Here is a 26531-nt window from a genome sequence, read left to right as displayed (position 1 = left end):
TTCACTGAAGGCATTGAGAGTCCCAAGAATCCTGCTAGTCCCACCAGTCCATTGAGCCCTACTCTTTTGCTACATGGGAACCCAGGTGTGTCCCAAGGTTTAGTCCCAGTTGAGGTTTGGGAAATGATTGGGACAAACACTGATGGCAATTATATACCAGTTAATGAGAAAAGAGGTCCAAGTGAGATAGATGGCAAGGACTCAGGGTCACCTCGGGGCACTTTGCCCAGAGATGCTATCCTGGTAAAAGAGGCTGCTCCCCCTCAGGGGGCGTTAGGCCCAGCAGCCCAGGGGAGTGTTCTTCCAGGACACACTGCTGCTAAACAGGGAGGTGATAAAACAAAAAGAAATTTGGGGCAAACATTGGGTGGGCAGCGAGGGCAGATGGGGCTTGGGCCAGCTACTGCTTTGGGAGTGGGTGTTGTCAAGCAGTCAAGAATGGCAATGGGCTGTGGTAATGTGGTAGACTTGGAGCCAGAAGTTAAAAGGGCTGGAGCGTGGGCGGTTGAGGCAGAGGATATGAAGCAGGTTGGTGTAAACTTGTTTGGAGAAATTAATTCAATTGAGCAAACAGGTGATTCCAATTATCCTGTGAAAGCATGTGGACTAGAAAGGAAAGACCAGACCACTAATGGCAGTAATGCCTTCATTAATGGTGCAGCTCAGTCACAATTAAAAGAAGAGGTTTTGATGGGCAGTAGTGCTCGAGCTCAGAAAATGCAAGATGAGACAACTGAAGATGTGATCACTTCAGCATCTGAACAGGACACAGCATTTCATGGTCCAAGTGAATTAGCTGTGCAAAGTGCAAAGAAAGATGATATTGAAGACCATCCAAGACAAAAATCAGAAATACCTTCAAATCTACATCATGATGAGGCTAATATGGAAACATTAGCAGGCCCAGATAGCCCACAGCCATCATTTGAAGACACTGAGAAACTGGAAGAGAGGGCAGGAGCTACACAAGATGAAATCATGCCCAATCACTTGAATAAGGCCACTGGAATGCCAGCAATCACATTCAAAAATATGAGGCCACAACTCAGTGATCCACAAGAAGATTCAGAAGAAGAAAAGGTTGATGCAACAATTACACATATGTCATGGACCGAAACAGTTTTAACTGAATTAGATGTCAACGATTTAGTTGATATAGACAAAGATAAGGAAGATGGGTCAGAGTGTACATATGGAGAGAAAGCCACTTCTACTCCAGATGATCATATACATGATTTCACCAAGGAAAGTGTGAGCAGACAGGAAGCAGCACCTTGGACAGAAGGAAAAGAAAGAAATCTGATTCAGCTCTGCATGTTGGAAGGTCCAGAGGACAGAAGGTGTGAGGTTGGGCCAGAGCCTCAATATAATGAATTAAAAGGTCAAAGTAAAAGGGAAGAGAGGAAAGATTCCAGTCAAACAAGGGAACATATTTCAGACTCGGAAACAGACCAGGTTAATATAAGTTGTCTCCAAGTGGAGGAGAAAGGGTTGGACATGATTACCATCACCAGTAAAGCACATGAAGTAGTGATGCCAGAACAACAGTTGACAACTATCCCATCAAATGACATTTCAAAAAACACTGTAATTGAGTCTGAAGAGAGCCCCATCCATGATAAGGAGGCAATATCACAAGTACAGGCGAGTCAGAGTGAATGGGTCAAAACAGACGAAGGTCATCAAGAAGCAGGAACATCATTACAAACTGTGAATACTATTTTCACAAATCGTGACCGAGAATATGAGGAAACTGTCACTTTAAAATCAGCAGAAATTACCACTCAAAGCCAGAAAGGCTCAACATTGGAGCATGTGATGGAAGACAGAAGCTCTGGTCACATAGAGGAAGATGATTATGATGTTCAAAAACAAAATATGATGGGATATAGAATATTGGAATTAGGACAAGACCCACATCAGGCCACAGGCAGCGTCAGTGATGGAGAGACTGAGGAGAGGATTGTTGAGAGAAGAGCATCACAGCAAAGTTTCAACACCGCCGAAGACCAGGATGGAGTCATTGAAACACCAATTGCATTGAGCACCAGCTTGCAACAGGAAGACAAGCTAACCCTCATCTCATATAACAACATTACTGATAAAGAGGAAGGAGGTGTCATAGAAGAAATGGCGTCACTGGTACAGCAAACTATCAGCTCAACAGATGACCAAGATGAAAAGCAAACAGAGGAAGAATTAGACAATGTGCTAATCTCTGACAACAACTGTGTTTCAGTGGAAAAGATTGTGCAAAATGTAGCTTCAATGCGAAAACAAAATGTCCCAGATGGCCTTGATGAAGAAACTGAAGGAGAAGATGAATCAGGAAGAACAGAGAATCATCCTGTGGCATGTGGAAGTATAAATACTGGAGAGGAAGAGGCGCACATGATGGTGGAAGAGACATCATCTATGACATATCCAAAGACCCAAAGGAAGAGACAGAAACAGAGGATACAGGAAACTTGATTTTTCAGGTAGGGGACCAGTCCACCCAAAAGGACAATAAACATTATGGAGAAAAAGAAGGAGAGATGTCACTGGAAGCACAAATTACAAGTATCTCAGATGAAGATGAAGACTGTGAAATAAATTTAACCCATATAGAGGAGTACATCTTAGATGATGGGGTGACGGATGATGGAGAGGATGAAAGACTGGACTCTCAGTTCAAAGATCAGCTTATGATCAGCTCAAGTAAAATAAGAGCTGGACAAAGAGAGGATGTTGTCTCATCACCTTCACAGGAACCCGGAAGCCTGCACATAAAAGAAGAAGAAGGCACCATGTCTCACCGGCTGATAGAGAGGAATTCACAGTCCTCAGAGACTGGATGCTTATCTGAGGAAGATCTTCAGCTGTCAGTTCAACCAACAGATGTAACTCAGGAAGCGTCAGTGTCAGAGGTGACCAATACACAAATTCCTTGTGAGCTTTTGACTTATCAAATAGGAATAGGCTCCACCCAAGGGCTAGACATAACGCTGAATACTCAAGATACAGTTGTTCAAGAGTTAGTGGGTGGTGCTAACAAGGAGGGCTTGGATGCAGTGATTGCATTTTCTTCTTGCATGGACACAGAACAGGTTTCCCTGCCCAGTGACGATCAAGAGGATGATCTGAGCAAATCTGCATCAGGACAAGAGCTTGAGAATAACAAGAATCAGTCTAATCTCTAAAGCATAGACATACATTATAGTGAACATGTTGAGGCAGCAGAGCTCACTTTGGACTCAGAGATTAAAGCACTTGATAATGTAACTAAAGCATCTGGTCACATATCATCAGCATCTAATCCAGATAATAAAGTAGCAAATAACACAACATACACAGATGGACTGGGGTCATCAGAGACAGGACTCGTAAGTTTTATGGTACTGAAAGACGCACCAGAGGAGACTACTGGAGAAACATCAGTGATCAGCCAAACCACTATGGAGAAAACTGCTTCAGTATAAACGCCATCAGAAGAGCCAGATTAGATGCATGAGGATAAGGCACTGAAAGCGACAGTGACTCATCTCTGGGTGTTGGACTGGCAAACTCCAGGTTAAATGTGTCTAATAAGATGTCATAAGATAAAGTCTTAGATTTTGTTGCTTTTTTACCCAATAACAAAAACACATGTAGCAGAGAGAACCAGTGGCTCAGACACTCAGGTTTTAGTGTAATCACTCAGATTGTGATTACCTGCACTGACTCACACCAAAGCTCCAGAAACCACCATTTGTATCTCATTGTTTCATTAGATTGACATATCTAGGCTACTGGTCAGTGTCTGAATGATATTGGTCAAATAAAACAATGTCACCTTAGTGACATTGAAAATGGATGAGTTACAGTGTAATACTCATTATATCAGACTCATTTGTGCCACTTTTCCAACTTTGATTGTGTCAGAGATGTAAATAAAGGCTGCATGTTGAATAGCAGCAGGTTCCAGTCCACGTGAAACTGGGTGGTGGGTTAAAGCTTTAATTTCTAATGTGATATTTCTTTAATCTTCTTTCGCTTGTTACTGAGGTGGTTTGGGATATGGTTCGACATATGTATCAAAATTAATGTTTCCACATGAATATACAGTAGATTTATTGAGGCAGTGGTTTTGTGAATTCATAAAAACCATGATCAATAAAATGTCACTCTGAAACTGATTATTATCATAATTTTTTTTAATTTTGAGTTCACAACACATAACATTTTGTTTAAAGTACTGTATGCACTGTGACATCAATGATGACATAGTTTCTTATTTTCAGCTAATAATCCTTACCAGAGACCTTCAATTGCACACATTTACAGGCTGATGTCTGTAGATGACTGAGAAGATTGGTGTCTACTCAGTTCATCGGTTCATTCAGCTCAGAGTTACTCATTGTCCAGGTATTGACGTGATCGGGGTCGGGGGGTTATAAGAGGCCTGAGACTTTGCAGGTGGTTTGTGAACACCATCAGCCAACCATGCTCCAACCACTGCCCTGTCTGCTCCTGGCATCCGCTGTGCTGCTCGGCCACACTGCCCCCACGGTTAGTGTCTGTTTGGTACAAAATTATACATATACAGGCTGGTGACCTCAGCTCCAGCCTGGTGCTATTGGTGTGGAAAAGAAGTTGTTAGTGTATATAAGTGTCATTAATGTAATGGTGATTTTATAAAATATAATTAAACTTAAAATAATCCACTTTGAACACAAAGGCTCTAATTAAAAAACGCTCGGCCCTTGTGGGACGAGGTAAACAATGGAAACTGAGGTGAAATACCAGCTGAGCTAATTTTAAAGTCATTTTACGATAAATCAAAACTGAGCTTAAGCTGAACTGAGATCGCAGAGTAACATCTGAACCTTCTTGTGAACATGATATACCTGAACACAGGTTTTCTTAAACACAGTTGGCACTAATACACGGGTGTTCCTGACTGTGGCAGTGAAACTAATCGATTTGTGGAATGAACTCAGGTCGTTGACTTTCCTGTAGGAGGTTCAGTCTCCTCAGCTCCACTGTCCTGTAAACACAAGAGATAAGTTTATCTCACTGATCCATTGAGCTCAACAAACTGTTTGGATGTTAAATTCGCAGAGTGTTAGTGAAGCCACTTGGGTCAAGCTGGAAATAAAAAAAAAAAATGGCTCAGCTGCATTTGTTCACTCCAAACATGTTGAATGAAAACTGGTCACATTTGATCTACGTAGGAGAACATAAAAGCTGGAACTTCTGACTCTATCCTGACTTCTAAGATATAAATTCAACCTTTGGTCAACTATCAAATTCATTGTTTACCAGACTCATATAAACCCTGTGTCTCTATTCTACTATGCTACAGATGACAGAATGGTCCAAAATGGTCTAAAAGTTGAGTAAAAAACAATAAAAATGCCTCACTTTCGTTGGTCACTGTCTTGGCTTCTTGTACGAGGGGAAGGGGGAATACAGAGTGCCACCTGTGAATGTAGTGGACTTGAAAACATGGTATGAGGATATGTGAAAGATGATGATAATGATGATGATAATGGAGGAAGTGCGGTCTTATGTCTGCTGAAGGGCAAACACGGGGGCTCGGACACAAAGTGTCCTTTGATGGTGAAGATCCTGGACGCAGTAAAAGGGACTCCAGCTGGATCTGTGCCACTCAGGGTGTCTCAGAAGGCTGCTGACGGGGGATGGACGCAGATTGCTAATGGGTATGAATGTGAAATAAAGGGCAGATGGTTGTCCTATAGGGGAAAACTGTGCAGACAGATATCACTGTGTGTTCCTGCAGAGTGACAGACGATACTGGAGAGATCCATGATCTGATCACAGAGGAGCAGTTCGCTGCTGGAGTGTATCGTGTTGAGTTTGACATCAAAGCTTACTGGAAAAACGAGGGCAGTACACCGTTCCATGAAATCGCTGACGTAAGTGTGAAACAGCTATTGCAGCTGCAAGAGAATAAATTATACCACATACCCCGTCCCAGCAACCAAACTATGTCTAGACATATAAGAGCAATTTTTCATCCTTTGAGGATCAAACTGTGATTCATGACTTCCTAATGAGTTATATTTCCCTGAGTGTGTTACACACAAGGATTTAATACTTAATACTTTATCTGCTTCCACAACTTCAACAAGTAAATTGGCCTGGCTAACTTTTGACCTCCATGTTGTTGACCAACCACAGTGTGGGGGTGTGATGTGAGTTTGCTGGTCAATACTATGTGCAAGACCCAGTGTGCTACACTGTGACACGCTGTAACATTTTATAACACAATGTGATACACTTTTTTGTCTCTCATGATATTGTTACCTGACAATAACAATGAATGCATTGTGTGTGTGTGTGTGTGTGTGTGCGTGTATGTATGTATGTATGTATATGCAGGTGGTGTTTGAGGCCCATGCTGAAGGACATCGTCACTACACCTTGGCCTTGCTCCTCAGCCCGTACTCCTTCACCACAACAGCCATAGTCACTGACGCACATCAGTGATATACAGGAAACTTGTGATGCTTTTTGTTTGGGAAAGGGTACAAGGGGCAGGGTGTTTCAATTAAAACACATCAGTAAACCAAAACAGTTACACATTCATTCATCAGTGAACTGAATCCCATGCTGTAACACGCAGACACCTGGACCTCAACTTTATTTTGGGCCCCATGTGCGTTTGTTCTAGTTCTGAACAGTGAAGTTCTACTGACATCTAGTGGCAGAGACAGTAACCTACATGGTTTGGAGATTAATTTATCATCACTGCTCAAGTTGTGACTGTTAATTATCAACAACTAGCACAGCGCTTGATCTGAAATTTGTGCTGGAAAACATGTCATCGCCTATATTCCTCTGACACCACGTACAGCCAATGTCGCCAAGGCGCAGATGTCAACTTTCAAAACAAAAGTCAAAGTTTGCATTGACAGGAGAATTTTCTGACATTTTATTAGAAAACAAGCAACTGATCTCAACAAATCCAATGCATCATGGGAAAAGCATCCTGAGGAAATAAAGGACACAAACATCAGCTATGTTTTCAGCATATGGCAACAAAGTGTTTATTTTTCTGCTGACCCAAAAAAAAAAAAAATCTAAAAGAAAACAATTCAACAGCAGGTTCACACAGATTTTCTATTCACTCAGGTTGTCTGTCACCCTGTCTGTGTGTGCGTAGTGCTAATAGACTGAAGAAAATGATCATGAGCATGTGCTACAGAAAGCTGTTTCTTCCCCAAGTGTGAAACCTAAAGGTAAACATGGTGACTAAGGTGATGATTAACAGGTGTGGACATTTGACTCTTCTGTATTCACCTATGAAGATCAATACTGAGATCAATACCAAATCAACACCCATGCTGACTCTACAGCATCAAACTCCTTAAGGGTTTGTGTTTGCCTTTGGCAGAATTTCTGAGGCTCTCATCTACATATCATTACTTTCATCAGTCGATTCACTCTCATCACATGATCTTTCTCAGCAGAAGTAGTTTGTCTGTTGTCATATTCTCATGTGTCCACGTCAACCTCTTCATCCAACAGCTGTTAATAGACCCTGTGAAAAAAATCTGTCCTGGATCAACACTGGCATCATATAGAAACAAGGCAGGTGTAGGCGCTGAATGAACCAACTACAAGACTCAGTGCTGGTTCAGTCTGTTTAGCTGTTTGCTTCTACATATGATCGTGTGTGATTTTAGCACTGATACATCACAACCACTTTTCAGGGTTTCAGTTTAAATGTATCTTAATGTATGATATGCCTGAAACTCTCACTCACTCACTCACACTCACACACACACACTCAGTCACAACTTGCTCTCAATTTCTTTTATGTTCATTTTACTTGCTGAGTTAAATGCTTGAATGGGCCCATTTGTGTGAATTTCCTTAGATAATTGACAGTCAGACAGAACTGATGGCTTACTTCAAGTCTTGCCCACTAAGCCCTGAAGAGATGACCTTGATTTACTGTCACCATCATGACATAACAGTACCCATCTACAGATGAAGGCCATGGATATGGCTGAAAGCTCTGGAAAAATTTCTGCTGCTTTTTCCATGGAAATTTAGACAATAACTTCCTTTGTTTATGCAAACTCTTGTAAGAACAGCTGTTTGCCAAATCAGATTGGGTTCATGTTTTTTGTGACTGACCGGTTCAGATTTTAATTATAAGTGTCTGACACTTCCTGCTGAGACAAAGCTTTCAGTGAAACACTGACATCCTGGTTTGACCGTGACACAGCAGATCTTTACCAGCACTGATGAGTATGGACATGTCGCTCATGTACACCTAATGGGACCCAGGACCCTTTACAGACAGTGCTCTCTAGTGGGAAATCTGAGCAACAGCATCTATATGACAAATATAGTTGGGCCATCACTCACCTCAGATTTTGAGATGAAAAGCAGACAATAAATTTGCAAATATCTACATGATGTAAAACACTGTTGTGCAGAATCATGACTATGTCTTCACTGATCAGTGGGAAGCTGCCCTGCCTAGAGGGAAGGCCTCAACCTGCTTAGGTGCTGGGGCAATTCTTGAGGGATCAGTTTCACAGCTTCAGCAGCATGATTGATATCAGAGGATTTAGGATTGTTCTAGCTTCGTTAGCGGACAGAGTGTCTGATCTCCATTAACACTTTGTCAGTGATACAAAACCTCAACTTCCAGTGACAAGATTGAAATGTGTTGTGATGAACTTCTTTTGAGCATGGGCTACAGGCAGATCCACTGCAAAGGGACACCTTCAGATTCAATTCACCTTAAGATAACAAACATTGACAGTTCAGTCAAACAAAGCTATTTAATTTCTTCAGTTAGAATCCAGATAAAAGAAAACGAGCTCAAGGCACAAAGAAATACTGCAAACTGAATACAGATTTTGATTTGATTTGATTTAGATGTGCAATGGTTTGAACAGGCTCAGATTTCTGACACCAGAAAAAGGTCAGAGGAGGTGGGCGGAGTCAACCTCCATTGGTACTAGGACACTGATCCGACACCAACCCTGACCAGAGGCAAGAACGAAAGCTAACAACAGACATTTCCCAGTTTAGCACGAAACATTTGGACCAGAGTTTTGGCAGCAAGCTGATGCAAAGCTCTGGGTCCTCTTCACCATCTTCATCCTCAACAATAACCCTCACAAATTTCAGTTTATGATTGACCTGCCTAGTAACAGCACCACTGGACAACATTGATGACGTCATTGTGATGTCATCAGAGTCTGTGTTAGAAACTGGAAATCTGCTTTAATCAGACACAGCAAGTCACACAGAAATGGTTTGAGTTTCAGGGTTTTAGGTCTTGGTGCTAAATTATTCACCAGCACAGAGAAAGTGGCTAAAATATGGAGAAGAAAGTTCAGGTCTCAGGCCGTCTGTAACCCGCTTAGTCTGTCAGACTGCTCCTTCTGGACATCTCAGTGAGAACAGGTGAGACACAGGTCTGGGGGCAGTAACTGTTGTATTGAGCAATAATACTGAAGTGAGCATCCAGGTTCAACACCATTCAATGCAACGTAACCAGACGCGATGTAGCACAAGAGAATCATCATCTCCAACAAGGGTCCAAAGGTCACTGAACACACCACACCTCCCTGAGGTGTCTGTCTGCTCATCTGATGCAAACACTGTTTAAATGAACTACTGGGGAGTCAGAACCATGACCACCTCTCTGAGACACTGCCTGCTACAAAGGCTTCTGGGAGGGGAGCTTTGTGGGCTAGTATGATGGCCATATACACCTTCTCATTCAAATGAGGAGAGTGTGCCCAAACTTTTGGCCTGTACTGTACACCAATGTGCTTGCTATGTTTCTGGTGAGGGCCTACGTGTAACACTTCTGAACCTGGATCCTGGACCATAGTCAGACTGACTGTCATGTCAACAGTGATCATCTGACTCCATTTCAAAACTGAAACACTCCCAAGGTGCCATCCAAGAACTGCAGCTTAAGCTGTGAGCAGCTCTCTCATGGCAGCTTTGCACCCTCACATCCCCATGCTTCATAACCTGGTCCTTTGAACAAACCAGAAATAACATTAGAAAGAATAGCTAAATAACAACTGACGGTCAGTGACACCTCAAACCTGCAGCATTACCTGCTGTGTGAACTCACACAGCTGACCGTCCTTCCTGTTCAGTCACAACTGCTACTGAGGAGCAGCTCTACCTTTTCGCACAGTGCAACTCAAAGAAAAAACAAAAATTCAAAATTCAAAATATACACATCTCCAACTGATGAAATAAATTATGTTTGGTAAACAAAATAAATTAAGGCATGCAGAAGAAAATATCAAATCTTCAGATTTGGATATTTTTTAGTCAAACATCCAACACTGTTAGATCTTCCTGTTTGGAAGGAACCACTCACTCCTATTAAATCCTCAGAACAAAGGTAGCTGCCAAAATAAAAATCAAACCAACTGGAATATCACTGTAATATGCTCGAGCATTTAAAGGCCCATATTTACATATCTGTGTTCGAGCGTTAAAAGGCTGATATTTACATACATGTTCATGCGAATTCAGCAGCAGTACAGCAAACAAACAGCAAATACTTGAGTGACATAGACAGGAGTTGTTGAAACATCCCCGTCAGATTAAATAAATATCAAAATAAAAAATTACATCACAAAGATTAACGTTGAGCTCACTCAGATCCTTATAGGAGCACTGTGGCCAAACAGGATGATATGTAGAAAAGAAAAGACAGTAGAAAGTTGGTAAGGTGACGGTGATACATCAGTGAAGCGTGCGGAGCTGAGCAGAGGGAGCTGTGCTTCTGCCACATTAAGGCTTTGCAGTAAACACCAGAGCTGAGATGCTGCCGCTCCCTCAAACCTCAACCTAACTCAACCTGTGGCTGTTAAACCGGCACGGATGAAAAGACATGCAGCAACTCACATACCACACCTGCACACACGCTCAACAGTTTGACAGACTTGCTGCTGCCTCAATATTTTTTCTTTTTTTTTTCCAATGTGAATTTTTTTCCTCTAGTTTTCTTGGCAGCATTACATGGTACTCCTCTTCACCCCTCCATACCTGTGCCCCCCTCCTCTCCACTGCCCCGGCCCTCTGCCTCTGTAGAGCTGAGTGGGGCCCTAGGAAGCCAGGCCAGAGGGGAATTGGGTGAGGTGGGGCTGGATGGGGTGATTCAGTAGTCTGTGATTGGGGCGAGCTCAGGGTACAGGTCCACTGTGATGTTCTTGTAGAGGCTACTGAGGGAGACGTGTGCGCTGTAGTGGAGGTTGTTGAGGCCGTCCAGGTGTTGCCGCTCTTTGGAATACCTCAGCAGTTTGTACCTTAAACACACAATAACAGGACATCAGTATCCTTCCACCTGCTCTGCTGTGTCCAACCTCACTGCTTATTATGGAGTATTACTTTTAATTATATTGATGAACTTGCAGCCACAATCCACACAGCTCAGGCTCTTTAGAGTAGAACTCCTTCAGCTTCTTACCTTCCCAGGAACTGCACCTCTCCTCTGTGGTGATGAGGAATTGACTTGTACTTGCCGATCTCTCCCTCTGGTCGTGTCACATTCAGGCCAGTGTAATGAACCCTGAGAAAAAAACCAGCCTGCTGAAGAGACGACCTCACAGCATCTATGAGCTTCAGTTATGGGGTTCAGTCTAACTCTAATCCTAAAGCCTGCCAAATGAATGAATGATGATGAATGATCCTGCAACTAAATGGAACATGACCTGGAAAACTGTAAACCCCCCCTGCACACTAACCTGTTCCACAAGTCATCATCCTCTCCTCCCCAACCCCAGAACGCATTGGGAAAACCATTGATCTTGCGGAATTGTTCCACAGTGAGCCCACTCACACCGCCAAAGAACTCACTGTATGGAAGGCTGCAGATAGCATGATGTATTAGACTCAAATCTGAATAATACAGATCCTGAAGACCCACATGTCAACTGATGGCACAAAGAAAAATCCGCATGTGTTCAACATTGCACCCAAAGTTCATATGACTTTCGCTGTTTCGCATACATATTAACATCTACATGCTAATGTGACTTACATGTACATGTATTTATCAAGTTTTGCAGCAAAGTGGCGAGGCATTTGACCACAACCGTAGTAATTTCGGTCATTCTCGGGGATGTGGTCCACATCGTGGAAGATCAAGCAGTCCCAGTCCAAGTCCTTCATGGCCTCCATGAATCCCACATTAAATAGCATGGCTCTGTTAAAGGGCTGAGACCCACTCTGAACACACACACACACACACACACACACACACACACACACACACACACACACACACACACACACACACACACACACACACACACACACACACACACACACACACACACACACACACACACACACACACACACACACACACACACACACACACAACAAATGAGCCTGAAGCACCTTTAAGTAAAAAATGTTAAGTTGAGTCAGGGACTGTCTGCAGTACCCACAATGCTTCACCATTTGTACAGTGTGTGTGGACAGTACCTGTTCAATTACATAGAAGGCAAACTGAAGCCGCTGTCTTTGAAGCATGGGGATGAGGTGTTGGAAGAGGATGGGGAGATGTTCATGCCGGTTTCTAAAAGGAATCAGGATGGCCACCTGTAGCACAAACGCTGATCAACAATCATTCAAACTCAGTTTCTCAGACAACCTTCTTAAAATCGGACCAACCTTCCAGCGAGCTCTGCAGTCCTTCGGTTTCCAATGGCCTCCAAAGTTGATTTCAAAGAACTTGGAGAACTTCTGGTCCATATCCTCCATGTGAATTTCTGTCATGTTCACATTCATAAGGCCCTCTGTGGATCATAATCAGCATCAACAACAAACCTCCCAGCTCCTCTGTCCCCGATAAAACTGTGAACTTTGACTGATTTAGTTTGGAAAATAATTTAAGTCCAAACATCTGTTTAAAGGTAAGTAAAACAGACCAGATTCACCTGCTGCTGAGACATGGACAGATCTGATAGACTTAAAGTCTCAGGACTCTTGACCACTGTGAGGCCTTTACTGGTATTATTTCCTGTACTCACTCATAGAAGGTAATCGCTCTGGGCAGGGAAGGTTGTGAGCATAGGTGAAGTTCTCAGGAAGATAGGTCGTTGGCTGGACAAGATATTCACTGGAGTTACTGCCGTCAGGATAGTCTGCACCATCAGGATTAACAAGAGAAAATCCATCATCATCCAGCGATTTCTTACTTTGGGGAACCATTACTACTTAATCAGACTAAGACCTTCAAACTAGAAGTCACCCTCGGTGTGAATGATACCTCATGTAGAACATCTAATATCTCTTGGTGTGTATTTACCATTTAAGATGTGTGTCTCTTACCTGTCCCGTTGAGTGTAGTGTTCTTGTTAGTGTACAATCGGATCATCTGACCAATGGTCCTCACATTGTCCCTTAACATGATGCCCTGAGCCTGCACCATGAAGAAGTAGGTGTTGGCTAAGAGAAGGGCAAAATAATTAATGTTGGTGACTTATTGCATTACATGTATGCAACTGTTTTATGACCTAAAAGTAGCTCTTAAACTGCGGACTAACGACCTAAATTCAATGCACGTGTCAGTCCAAAATGTAGGACTCCTCATTTTATGACTAAGGCAACTTAAGAGCTGCTGTTGTCACTTTGCCTGGGAAAACTTAGAAATAGTTGTGAGGATCGTAATTACAAAGAATAGCACGGCACAACACGGTATGAAAGTGTTGTTTTTAATTCATTCATTTGATTTGGTTCAGAAAAAACGCAAGACCTTCCTGTCACTATGGTCTTTACATTAATCTGATATGTCGATCTCAAGATGCCAAGCCCAGAGAGGTTGATTCTTGTGTCTTGACTCTTTGTCAGAATGATGTCATGGTGTACCTGGTGTATTGACAACATCCATGTTTCCAAGGCTACTACAATGCATACAAACACAGACGGCAAACAAAGATGGATGCAGCCTCCGTGACATCACCCATAGGTTTCTGAAGAGCAGTTTGAAGCTTAGAGTCAACTGATCCACCACTGTCATCTTTGCCCTGTCAGACTCTGCCTTACTCCTGGCCAGAGGTAGAGCCAACAAATGGGTACATGCTGGTTTGTAGCAATTATAAGCTCTCCCACCTGTCATTCAAAGACACCACACCGCCAATCCCCTGTAGTTTTAACCCTTAAAATTCAATATGAATGGGTGAGTAAATGGCTCCAGACTCTGGTGGTCTGTAGAGAAACTTCACTGACTTTAAGAACAAGAACAAGAACAGGAACAGGAACAAGAAGTTCCTGTGTTCATAATCAAAGTTAGTCTCAGAGCAAAAAAAACTGAGTCACTCACATGATTACCAGAAATTCAAATGTGAGCTACAGAAAGGTAAAAACATCAACTGAGAACTAAACCTCTGCCTTCTGATTTTAGTTAAATGTTAGTTTTAATGTTAATACAAATGGAGCAGAGAACCAGATTCAACTAGAAAATATGAATCCACTCATGAGAGCTGCACTGCGGCTGAAAGACTAAAGGTATGTATTGTACGGAATTAAGGACCGACTGATTATCGGTGTCCATATTCAGCATTTTGACAGATTTAATCTGACGGCTGATAAGAGATCAATTTAAAATTGGGTTATTTTGGCTCTGATGCAGCCGTGCATGTTTGTCTGCTGTCACAACTCTGTCTCAAGCATTGTCCCACCCACAGCACCATCTGATTTTATTACATGCAGAGCCACGGCAGGGGTAAGGGTTAGGGTTAGGGTTAGAGAGGTGAAAAAGTTTTGCCGAATGGAGAAGGTCCAGAGAGCAGAGATGTTTCAAACATGGATGTATAAATAGAACTGGATTCAGCCTCAGATGTGGGGCTGTTCATTCCTATGGATGTTGCTCAGTGGTGCAGGATGCCTTTGTTTTCCGGTTGTCATGGAGGACATAAAAATACCCGGCTCTTCGCATCAGTTATATTGAAATTTTTGAAAACTTTCGGGAGCTATTTATTTGTTTAAGATTTAATTTTACTGCAAAATAACATTGGCTCCAAATATATCGGCTATCAGCCTCCTTGACTATTATTTATTGGTATTGGTATTGGCTCTGTAAAAACCATATCAGTCTAACCCTATACACAATAGTTTTTAAATAAAAAAGGAAAAACTAATCTGCTAATATTGACTCCAACATAAATGTTGATATTCATAAACATAGCAGAGTGCCACATTTTGTAATGAAATAAAATGTAAGTTTTGCGTCTGTATAGGAAATGGATGACTGGGGATTCTCTCTCTCACTCTTCACAGATAACCTCACTGTTGTCTTTGATTTAACGTCTGTACAATCATATAATCTATGGTCTGTGCAGCTCCTTCCTATTGAAAATTTCTGCTCCAATCTCTTAACTGAGAGGGCTAAAATGGAAGGTTGTGCATCTGTCTACGTCAAGTATAATCAGCTAAATTTACGAAATGTGTCAGTGAAGCCTTCAGCCAATCAGGACAAAGCACTGTGATCCAACCTGATGCGGACACCTCGCTTCATGACTTCTTAAGTCATGTTACCTGGTGATGTTCACCTGCTTTGGTGAAAGTAAAAATTTTTTACCCATCATCCATCAGATTATGTCAGTACTGTGACAAATCCAATATATCCTGTTTCACCAGGTGTAGGTCTACTCTGTGTGAATCCTTGTTGATGTGGAATGAAGCATCACTGTTTACAGTACAGTAACTGACTGTTCAAGATTGTTATGTCCCAGCAAGACAGATTGTTCAAACAAGTATGACAATGATGACACTAACCATATGTTTTGTCTACTAACACCCTCTGTCAAAATCTCTAAAACTGTATGCTTTGCGAGCTTGAGGCTCTCTGACTTCATTGTTCATATGGTCGTATGTGTGCAAGTCCATTCACTGAATGCTATTAAACTTAAGAAAAGACAGCTGACATGCGCATTCTTTTTCCAAGATATTTGTAAATTTTGTCAAACAGTGCCACCGGTAGAAAGATAGTGTTGGCCTAAAGATGTACCAGGGATAACCCTGAATCCTGTTGCCTCAAAGCAGCAGAGACCTGTGTCTGGTTGTCCAACATTATACACTTTACATTTACTTTGATGTTAACATGTACCCACATACAATCATGATGCTGGATTCAGACAAAAACAAGTTTTTAGTGGCTTTTCCCATGACAACGTTAATATCCTAAACAATACTTCTACTGCCTACCTGTAACACTGTCCATTATTATTCATACACATATCATGTGTATATGAATTCAAGAATTCAGAATTCAGAATTGAGGCCAGTGAGGTAAATGCCCATGGTGACTGATGCTGAACTTGTAACCTGCTCAATCAACACCTGCCTACAGCCACTGACAAATAAGATCAGTGGAAAAAAAATGAGTCATCATTCCAACAAGAATATGACGGGGGGGGGGAGTTATTGCAGCTCTGAATAAAAAATATCAATGGATATTGAGACATCCCCTCCTTGAATTACCTGCACATATCATAAGAGGACAGGAGGAGTTGGCGTTAGCTTGTAGTTGGTTTGTTAGACTGAGAGTTAACTGAACAAGGTGATAGGTTCATAATGCAGTTTATCAGAGGACAGCCAAAGTCAGATTAGTTACACTGGATATCACGACGACATGTTAAACACATTGAACCTGTTGCCTGCTCAAGCATTAGGACTTAACTGTATTGTACATCACTAACAGGCTCTTGTTAAACATCCTATTGTCAGTGATTAAGGTTAGGGTGAATACCTACCTACACATAATGTGCTTTTGCATCTAAATTAAAAAAAATAATAAAAATAAACTCACCATGTGATAACTTAATACATTTATTGGTGGTCCTTTCTAAAGACAATCCTCTTTGTAAAAGATTACAGATAGAATATAACAAAAAGTATGTCTATGTATCAGAAAAGTGACATATTACGTCTATATTTCTGCAGAGCAACAACAGACAGATTAAAAGTTACTGAGAACCCATCAATCAAATTTGATTTGTTAGATCGCTCATTACATATTGGAAGCATTTATGTTGCTTATAACAGGATAAAATGTAATCTGTGATGTACTGAAATAAACCTTTCAACTATGATTACAACCACTTATCCACATCACACTAACACTAACCAGCACAGTGTGAAAACTCAGTGTGCATTGTGAACAGTGCTAAGTGTACATTAACTTGACAGTTTGGAGGCTGAATCGTGGAAGGTGTTGACCCTGTTCAGTTCCTCTCTGACCCTGAATCCCTCTGCTGGGCTGAACCTGATCCCCGATCAGAGCCCACATGATATCAGGAGTGATGCCCGGAGTCCATTCATTCTCAGGGCGACTGTCAAACGCTGGCTCATAAGTTCATAATTACAACCCAAGAGAAAAATACCCATGTAATCTGTAACTTTGGGAGAGAGAGAGAGAGAGAGAGAGAGAGAGAGAGAGAGAGAGAGAGAGATGGAGCTTCTAACCATCAGCGGGGGGTCAGCTGGACATCATGGCCTGGGTGGACTCTGCTGGGACTACTTAGCCTGTTAGCTAGGTGTTGGTGTCGGTGTGTTAGCCTGCACCTTGACAGCAGATGGAGCAGCAGATAACACCCACATATTAATATTTCCCGTAAACCTCAGTTTACTGACCTATTCCCGGAGCCACATAGATGAAGTACAGGCAGGTGGTGGACATGGAGAAAAAGAAGATGAAGGCCAGGAACGATCGGTTGGACATTCGCAGCAGCCTCCTCCAGTTCACCATCTTGGCTTAGGCCCGTTTCTCTCTAGCCGATATAAATTCCATAAAATACTTCTCGCAGTTAAAACGTCCTCAAATTGACAGAACCCTAAGTCAATGTCGTGGTCATGGAAAAGCCCGCAGCGGAGACCCAGAGCCGCAGCGCAGAGAGGCTAAAGCTAGCGGGGCTAGCCGGCCTGCTTCCTCTGCCGAGAACTTTCCAGATGGAAGGCCGTTAGCGGCGAGATCAGGCAACTGTGACCGGCCGGGGGCTCTGCTGGCCGGGCATACTGAGCCTGTAACACTACGGGCCGAGAGCTCAGCAGGAGCAGCGCCTAAGGATACTCATGGTAGTGTCCCACCGTCATGGTGTCGCCAACGAGGCTTTGAGCCCGGTCATTGAGGGGCAGGACTGCTCAGCTCTTTCCACTCGGGCACTTGGCGGCCGGTCGGTGCTCCCCGCAGTCAGCGTCAGGGTTCGGGTTAACCCTGCTTCACTGGCCGGTCATCGCTCCGGGGGACTTGGCTGCTTCACCGCATGAGTATGGAGACTTTTCAGAGAATCGTCTCAACACAGACGCTCAGCACCGCATCCGTCCATCTTCTCCGAGCACCGCAGAGACGTTTCCGGTGGGTGTAACGCCGCCCCTCCCCCGCGTCTCCATGGAAACCTACAGCGAGGGTACTTCCGTGGCGCCTTTAAAAAAATATTTAATTAAATGTAATGCCTTCACCAGCCCTGAGGAATCCCTACATCTCGAATGGTACAAATCACAGGCAGGTAATGTGGCAAGTGCCAGGTTTGTCCCACCCAAAACGATTCAAAGACGAGTATAATCTGTGCTCAAGGTAGGAAATATGTCTGCAAGGAAGTGTGGCTCCATAATGGTTAGACAGTTGCCTCCAGGGGTGCAACCACCACATTTTTTAGGGGTATGTAGACACATAACAGGTGCCCCCCCATTCCCTAACCCCATCAGATCTAGATCCAATCAGATTCACCAAACAGTTTACATGCAAAACGATAGACTCTGTTAGTACTTTTGGAGTACAGTCACCAACCCCACTCCACTTTCTCTCCGTTGGATAGTACACAAAAACAATATGCTTTGGAAAAACATCTTTTAATCTTATCTGATCTTGGATATGGTACATCGGGAAAGATGAAAAAAGAAAGAAAGAGAAGAGAAAGAAAAAATTTTTTTTTTTGGTGAATTCTATTGGAAGTGAGATGCCCTTGGGAGGATTAGCAGGAAGTAGATGACGTGGTGTAGGAGGACAGTGGAGGATCTTCACCCAGAGGACCAGGGTTCAAGTCCCAGGGAGAGCAATGCGGCAGAAGAAGGGATGGAGTCCCACAGAGGGGACAGGAGTGAGTGACTGGGGTGGAGAAGAAAGTCTGAGGCGATTTATTATGTGTGTGTGTGTGTGTGTGTGTGTGTGTGATGAGTGAAAGTAATAAAAAAAAAAGTATGAATGTTGAGGGGTGATGATGGGACTCCACCCCTGTCTGGGCCACAGGGATCAAAATGGAGGTGAGTGAGGTAACTGAAACTGGATGGAGTAAGGAGCAGGACAAAAATTGACTAGGGTGCATGCAGGTAAGTGCTAAAAACAAGTACAGGCAACATGCTAAGATAAGTGCTGTAATGGGTAAAATAAGCAAGCAGGATAGAAAAGAAGTAAAATAAGTGCTAAAAACATGGAATGATCCACTAAAACATATATTAACATAAGTGCTATAATGAAAAATAAGTGCTAAAATGCACAAAGGACAATCCAAAAGTAAAATTTTAAAGGGCTGAGCCTGTCCTCGATTGAGGACAGGAGGGGCACGGTCCTTCCCCCACATCCTTCCGCCACCCTGGTCCCAGAATGGCTGATGGTGGCGCCCCCTACCGTACTGCACCACCGTCCAGCCTCCATCATATTGACCCATATTGGGTCTTTTATTTTTCTTTTTAGTGTTTTTATTTATTTATTTATGTATGTATGTATGTATGTATGTATGTATGTATGTATGTCTGTAATGTCGCCTTGGTTATTCTATGTAATGATTTTTTATTTTAAATTATTATTTATGAAATAAGGTATTTATTAATAATATATGTGTATAATAATCAAGGCGAAAGAAAAAAAAAATTAAATTATTTTTTATTCAAATAAAATAAACCAATTTGTTTTTAATGAAAAATAAATGTCATACACCCAATCGCGACGTTTCGACCGTTATCGGTCTTCCTCAGGCTTGGGTGTATGTGAAAATGTATGTGTGCAAGAGAGAAATGTGTGTGATGTTGTCCCTATGAGAGTGAGAAAGAGAATGAGTCCGTGTGTTTGTTTCCCCTTTTATACCCTCCTACAAGCTTTCCTTATTTATCGGTTTTTGTTAACTTGGTTTCCCAGTTTTCCAATTTATCTTTTTTTTAATTGTTTTTTGGTTTTACATGTTAGTGAATGTTTTAGCCTAAAAAAAAAATGAAATAATGTAATAAAATAATGAAATTATATTTTTAAATAAATATATAACCAATATATAATTTATCATTATTATTTATTTATTTATATAATATAGCTAACAATTTTTATTTAAATATTTATAATATAATATTATGTTTATTATAATAATATATATTTTCCTATTAATAATAAGGGCTAGGGTTAGGGTTAGAATAAGAAAAAAGGTTAGGGTTAGGGTTAGGGTTGGGTTAGGGTTAGGGTTAGGGTTAGTGGGTTAGGGTTGGGGTTGGGTTAGGGTTAAGTGTTTGGGTTAAACTAAGGTGCACTGGCCTACTGACCTGCGGGAAGGTGGTGGAGCGGATAGGGGAGCTGACCTCCACTCGAGAGACCCGGGTTCGAACCCCAGACAGAGCAAGTCAGTAGAGCAAGAAGAGGAGCCTGTCGAGAGAAATTTAACAAGTTTACTGGGATGGGTCCTAATTGAGGTTAAGGTAAGTGGATACCATCCCAGTCTACATCACACGGATCTCGGTGTGGAAATTAAAAAAATAAAATATAAAGGAATACAAAAAGAATCTTTAATGATATTCTATTTTAACATAAAACAGGAGGTGTAAAATAATATTTTCTAAGTAAGTGCTAAAAGTGTTAGTAAAAAGTGCTAAAATATAAGTGCTAAAAAATACAACCAAACAATAAAATTAAGTGCTATAGGGTTAGGGTTAGTGGTTAGGGTTAGGGTTAGGGGTTAGGGTTAGGGTTGGGTTAGGGTTAGTGTGGGTTGGGGTTTATACTAAACCTTAAGGCACTGGCCTAACTGTCTGAAGGTGAGAATGGAAATAGAAAATTTTTTTCTTCTTTTGTCTTTTCTAAAGGTATGAAAGTAGGTTTCCTTCCTCCTACTCCAGAACTACCGTGGCTCACCTGAAAAGCAGGGGGCCCAGGCGCAGGAGCACAGGGTTCGACTCCCCGACTGGGCACCAGCACCAACTCTCCAGCCGACGGACAGGAAGACACCTTCTCCCTTTCTTTTTGAGGGGGGGAAAAAAAAAAAAAAAAAAAAAAAAAATTAAGAAATATATCTGGATGTGAGGGTTATAGGGCCATTGGGTCTTGTGAGGTTAGGGTTAGGGTTAGGGTTAGGGGGTTAGGGTTAGGGTTAGGGTTTAGGGTTAGGGTTAGGGTTAGGGTTTGGGTTAGGGTTAGGGTTAGGGTTAGGTAGGGGATTTGGAACCGGTATCCTCCTAGGAGGAACCGGAAGCGCACGGTCCATCCCCCACATTCCCTGTCTCCCTTGCCCCAGAAAAGATGGACCGTCAAGGGGGCGGGGCTTGTGCCTCCCATAGCGGACCTCTGTCCATTTTAGTTGGGCGTCGCCCATTTTAAAGTAATTGTTTGTGTTTTTTATCTTTTTTAATGTTTTTTATGTTTTTTTATGTTTTTTAATCTTTTTAAACTTTTTAAACAACTAAAAACACTTTCCAAAAATTTAGGAAAGGAAAAAATGTATATAAAAAAATGATCTAATGTAAATAAAAAAATGAAAAAAAATTATTTATTTATTATATTTTTTAATTTTTTTAATAAGTGTGTGTGCGTGTATATATGAATGTATTTATTTGTATGTATGTGTAAATAAATGTATGTGTGTGCCTTGGCAACGTTTCGACCCTTTATGGGTCTTCCTCAGGCCTGTGGCACACAAAAAAAGAAAAGAAAAAAGAATTGTGGCTTGGGCTATGGAGATGTTCCTCCTGCGATCGCCTAAGTGAAGGTGAATGAATTCCAAGTGCGCTTGTATTTATATGTTTTCTTCCCAATCGGTTAAGTTTGTTTTTAAAGATTTTTAGTTTTCACTTAAGATTTTTTAATTTTAACTCCTCCCCTTGTGTTTTTTCATTAATTTAATTATTTAGAACCGCTTATATATATAATAATGTGTATAAATAATATTTTTAAACTATTTATATTATATTTATTTTTGGATTATAGTATTTATATTAAATTATTCATAAAAAAATTTTTTGTTTTTATATAGATAAGTTATTAAATTATATATTTATTTGGTTAAGTTTAGGGAAGGGAGGGGTTAGGGTTAGGGTTAGGATTAGGTAAGGAGAAAGGGGTTAAGGTTAGGGTTAGGGTCAGGGGGTGGGAATGGTTAGGGTTAGGTAAAAAATAAAGGTAAGGGTTAGGTTTAGGGAAGGAAAATGGGAGGGGTTAGGGTTAGGAAATGGGGTTAGGATTAGGAATAGGGATGATTACCACGATTAGACATTTGAGGATTAGACATTCTTGAATAACTTTTGATAGGAAGGTGATAGAGACACGAAACCAAGCTCTATCCCCACTAATTCGGGTACGCCCTTTCCAACGGTACCACCCCCGAGTCCGTAGGAGCTTCCGTTCGGGAGATACGTCACTTCCCGTTACGACAAGGTCATATCTCGGGAACGGAAGGTCGTAGAGACACGGGACCAGGACCAGCGCGTTCAGCGCCCCCGAATTATGTCTGGCGGACGCCACCCCCGAGCATCTAGGACGTTCGGTTCCGGAGTTACAGACGATTAGACGTTCCCATTGCGAACGAATGGGATACGAGCGTAAGGAAAATTTGACCAAGTGCGGAGGCCAAAATCCACCAGGTAGAAAGTGGTTAGGAGCACGTTTCGGACCATTTGGAGTCATTTGGTACCTATTTTGAAGTGTCGTTTTGGAAAAAGTGTTGGGGTTATAACTAGTTAGGGTTAGTAACTAGAGCCGGATTAGGGTTAGGTGTGAGGGTGGTTAGGGTTAGGGTTAGGGTTAGGGTTAGGGTTAGGGGTTAGGGTTAGGGGTTAGGGTTAGGGTTAGGGTTAGGGTTAGGGTTAGGGTTAGGGTTAGGGGTTAGGGTTAGGGGTTAGGGTTAGGGTTAGGGTTAGGGTTAGGGGGTTAGGGTTAGGGTTAGGGTTAGGGTTAGGGTTAGGGGGTTAGGGTTAGGGTTAGGGTTAGGAATAGGGATGATTACCACGATTAGACATTTGAGGATTAGACATTCTTGAATAACTTTTGATAGGAAGGTGATAGAGACACGAAACCAAGCTCTATCCCCACTAATTCGGGTACGCCCTTTCCAACGGTACCACCCCCGAGTCCGTAGGAGCTTCCGTTCGGGAGATACGTCACTTCCCGTTACGACAAGGTCATATCTCGGGAACGGAAGGTCGTAGAGACACGGGACCAGGACCAGCGCGTTCAGCGCCCCCGAATTATGTCTGGCGGACGCCACCCCCGAGCATCTAGGACGTTCGGTTCCGGAGTTACAGACGATTAGACGTTCCCATTGCGAACGAATGGGATACGAGCGTAAGGAAAATTTGACCAAGTGCGGAGGCCAAAATCCACCAGGTAGAAAGTGGTTAGGAGCACGTTTCGGACCATTTGGAGTCATTTGGTACCTATTTTGAAGTGTCGTTTTGGAAAAAGTGTTGGGGTTATAACTAGTTAGGGTTAGTAACTAGAGCCGGATTAGGGTTAGGTGTGAGGGTGGTTAGGGTTAGGGTTAGGGTTAGGGTTAGGGTTAGGGGTTAGGGTTAGGGGTTAGGGTTAGGGTTAGGGTTAGGGTTAGGGTTAGGGTTAGGGGTTAGGGTTAGGGGTTAGGGTTAGGGTTAGGGTTAGGGTTAGGGGGTTAGGGTTAGGGTTAGGGTTAGGGTTAGGGTTAGGGGGTTAGGGTTAGGGTTAGGGTTAGGAATAGGGATGATTACCACGATTAGACATTTGAGGATTAGACATTCTTGAATAACTTTTGATAGGAAGGTGATAGAGACACGAAACCAAGCTCTATCCCCACTAATTCGGGTACGCCCTTTCCAACGGTACCACCCCCGAGTCCGTAGGAGCTTCCGTTCGGGAGATACGTCACTTCCCGTTACGACAAGGTCATATCTCGGGAACGGAAGGTCGTAGAGACACGGGACCAGGACCAGCGCGTTCAGCGCCCCCGAATTATGTCTGGCGGACGCCACCCCCGAGCATCTAGGACGTTCGGTTCCGGAGTTACAGACGATTAGACGTTCCCATTGCGAACGAATGGGATACGAGCGTAAGGAAAATTTGACCAAGTGCGGAGGCCAAAATCCACCAGGTAGAAAGTGGTTAGGAGCACGTTTCGGACCATTTGGAGTCATTTGGTACCTATTTTGAAGTGTCGTTTTGGAAAAAGTGTTGGGGTTATAACTAGTTAGGGTTAGTAACTAGAGCCGGATTAGGGTTAGGTGTGAGGGTGGTTAGGGTTAGGGTTAGGGTTAGGGTTAGGGTTAGGGGTTAGGGTTAGGGGTTAGGGTTAGGGTTAGGGTTAGGGTTAGGGTTAGGGGTTAGGGTTAGGGGTTAGGGTTAGGGTTAGGGTTAGGGTTAGGGGGTTAGGGTTAGGGTTAGGGTTAGGGTTAGGGTTAGGGGGTTAGGGTTAGGGTTAGGGTTAGGAATAGGGATGATTACCACGATTAGACATTTGAGGATTAGACATTCTTGAATAACTTTTGATAGGAAGGTGATAGAGACACGAAACCAAGCTCTATCCCCACTAATTCGGGTACGCCCTTTCCAACGGTACCACCCCCGAGTCCGTAGGAGCTTCCGTTCGGGAGATACGTCACTTCCCGTTACGACAAGGTCATATCTCGGGAACGGAAGGTCGTAGAGACACGGGACCAGGACCAGCGCGTTCAGCGCCCCCGAATTATGTCTGGCGGACGCCACCCCCGAGCATCTAGGACGTTCGGTTCCGGAGTTACAGACGATTAGACGTTCCCATTGCGAACGAATGGGATACGAGCGTAAGGAAAATTTGACCAAGTGCGGAGGCCAAAATCCACCAGGTAGAAAGTGGTTAGGAGCACGTTTCGGACCATTTGGAGTCATTTGGTACCTATTTTGAAGTGTCGTTTTGGAAAAAGTGTTGGGGTTATAACTAGTTAGGGTTAGTAACTAGAGCCGGATTAGGGTTAGGTGTGAGGGTGGTTAGGGTTAGGGTTAGGGTTAGGGTTAGGGTTAGGGGTTAGGGTTAGGGGTTAGGGTTAGGGTTAGGGTTAGGGTTAGGGTTAGGGTTAGGGTTAGGGGTTAGGGTTAGGGGTTAGGGTTAGGGTTAGGGGGTTAGGGTTAGGGTTAGGGTTAGGGTTAGGGTTAGGGGGTTAGGGTTAGGGTTAGGGTTAGGAATAGGGATGATTACCACGATTAGACATTTGAGGATTAGACATTCTTGAATAACTTTTGATAGGAAGGTGATAGAGACACGAAACCAAGCTCTATCCCCACTAATTCGGGTACGCCCTTTCCAACGGTACCACCCCCGAGTCCGTAGGAGCTTCCGTTCGGGAGATACGTCACTTCCCGTTACGACAAGGTCATATCTCGGGAACGGAAGGTCGTAGAGACACGGGACCAGGACCAGCGCGTTCAGCGCCCCCGAATTATGTCTGGCGGACGCCACCCCCGAGCATCTAGGACGTTCGGTTCCGGAGTTACAGACGATTAGACGTTCCCATTGCGAACGAATGGGATACGAGCGTAAGGAAAATTTGACCAAGTGCGGAGGCCAAAATCCACCAGGTAGAAAGTGGTTAGGAGCACGTTTCGGACCATTTGGAGTCATTTGGTACCTATTTTGAAGTGTCGTTTTGGAAAAAGTGTTGGGGTTATAACTAGTTAGGGTTAGTAACTAGAGCCGGATTAGGGTTAGGTGTGAGGGTGGTTAGGGTTAGGGTTAGGGTTAGGGTTAGGGTTAGGGGTTAGGGTTAGGGGTTAGGGTTAGGGTTAGGGTTAGGGTTAGGGTTAGGGTTAGGGGTTAGGGTTAGGGGTTAGGGTTAGGGTTAGGGTTAGGGTTAGGGGGTTAGGGTTAGGGTTAGGGTTAGGGTTAGGGTTAGGGGGTTAGGGTTAGGGTTAGGAATAGGGATGATTACCACGATTAGACATTTGAGGATTAGACATTCTTGAATAACTTTTGATAGGAAGGTGATAGAGACACGAAACCAAGCTCTATCCCCACTAATTCGGGTACGCCCTTTCCAACGGTACCACCCCCGAGTCCGTAGGAGCTTCCGTTCGGGAGATACGTCACTTCCCGTTACGACAAGGTCATATCTCGGGAACGGAAGGTCGTAGAGACACGGGACCAGGACCAGCGCGTTCAGCGCCCCCGAATTATGTCTGGCGGACGCCACCCCCGAGCATCTAGGACGTTCGGTTCCGGAGTTACAGACGATTAGACGTTCCCATTGCGAACGAATGGGATACGAGCGTAAGGAAAATTTGACCAAGTGCGGAGGCCAAAATCCACCAGGTAGAAAGTGGTTAGGAGCACGTTTCGGACCATTTGGAGTCA

The 26531-nt window shown here is 43.0% G+C and overlaps 2 protein-coding genes across 4 annotated transcripts; one reads left to right on the top strand and one right to left on the bottom strand.

Moving 5' to 3' along the window:
- The first annotated feature begins 4458 nt into the window (after nt 1–4458).
- On the top strand, nt 4459–6474 carry ttr (transthyretin (prealbumin, amyloidosis type I)). Of its 2 annotated transcripts, none has more exons than XM_029500759.1 (4): nt 4459–4536; nt 5545–5684; nt 5765–5900; nt 6367–6474. In XM_029500759.1, exons 1-4 carry the CDS (start codon nt 4465–4467, stop codon nt 6472–6474), a joined length of 456 nt encoding a protein of 151 aa, XP_029356619.1. In that variant the 5' UTR covers nt 4459–4464. The 2 variants fall into 2 exon arrangements, with proteins under 2 accessions (XP_029356619.1, XP_029356618.1); XM_029500758.1 differs by having other exon boundaries at nt 4465–4530.
- Nucleotides 6475–10918: 4444 nt separating this feature from the next.
- On the bottom strand, nt 10919–18319 carry b4galt6 (UDP-Gal:betaGlcNAc beta 1,4- galactosyltransferase, polypeptide 6). 2 transcript variants are annotated; one of them, XM_029500864.1, is made up of 9 exons: nt 17626–18319; nt 13324–13440; nt 13023–13136; nt 12664–12788; nt 12475–12591; nt 12026–12213; nt 11730–11852; nt 11453–11554; nt 10919–11291 (listed from the first exon to the last, which is right to left on the bottom strand). In XM_029500864.1, the coding sequence occupies exons 1-9, from the start codon at nt 17738–17740 to the stop codon at nt 11144–11146; spliced, it is 1149 nt and encodes a 382-aa protein (XP_029356724.1). In that variant the 5' UTR covers nt 17741–18319; the 3' UTR covers nt 10919–11143. The 2 variants fall into 2 exon arrangements, with proteins under 2 accessions (XP_029356724.1, XP_029356725.1); XM_029500865.1 differs by lacking the exon at nt 13324–13440.
- Between the last annotated feature and the right edge of the window lie 8212 nt (nt 18320–26531).

This window comes from Echeneis naucrates, chromosome 4 (genome assembly GCF_900963305.1).
Source record: "Echeneis naucrates chromosome 4, fEcheNa1.1, whole genome shotgun sequence".
NCBI classification, from domain to species: Eukaryota; Metazoa; Chordata; class Actinopteri; order Carangiformes; family Echeneidae; genus Echeneis; species Echeneis naucrates.
Note: the sequence above shows the minus strand (reverse complement) of the source record. Positions and strands in the feature narration are given on the sequence as shown.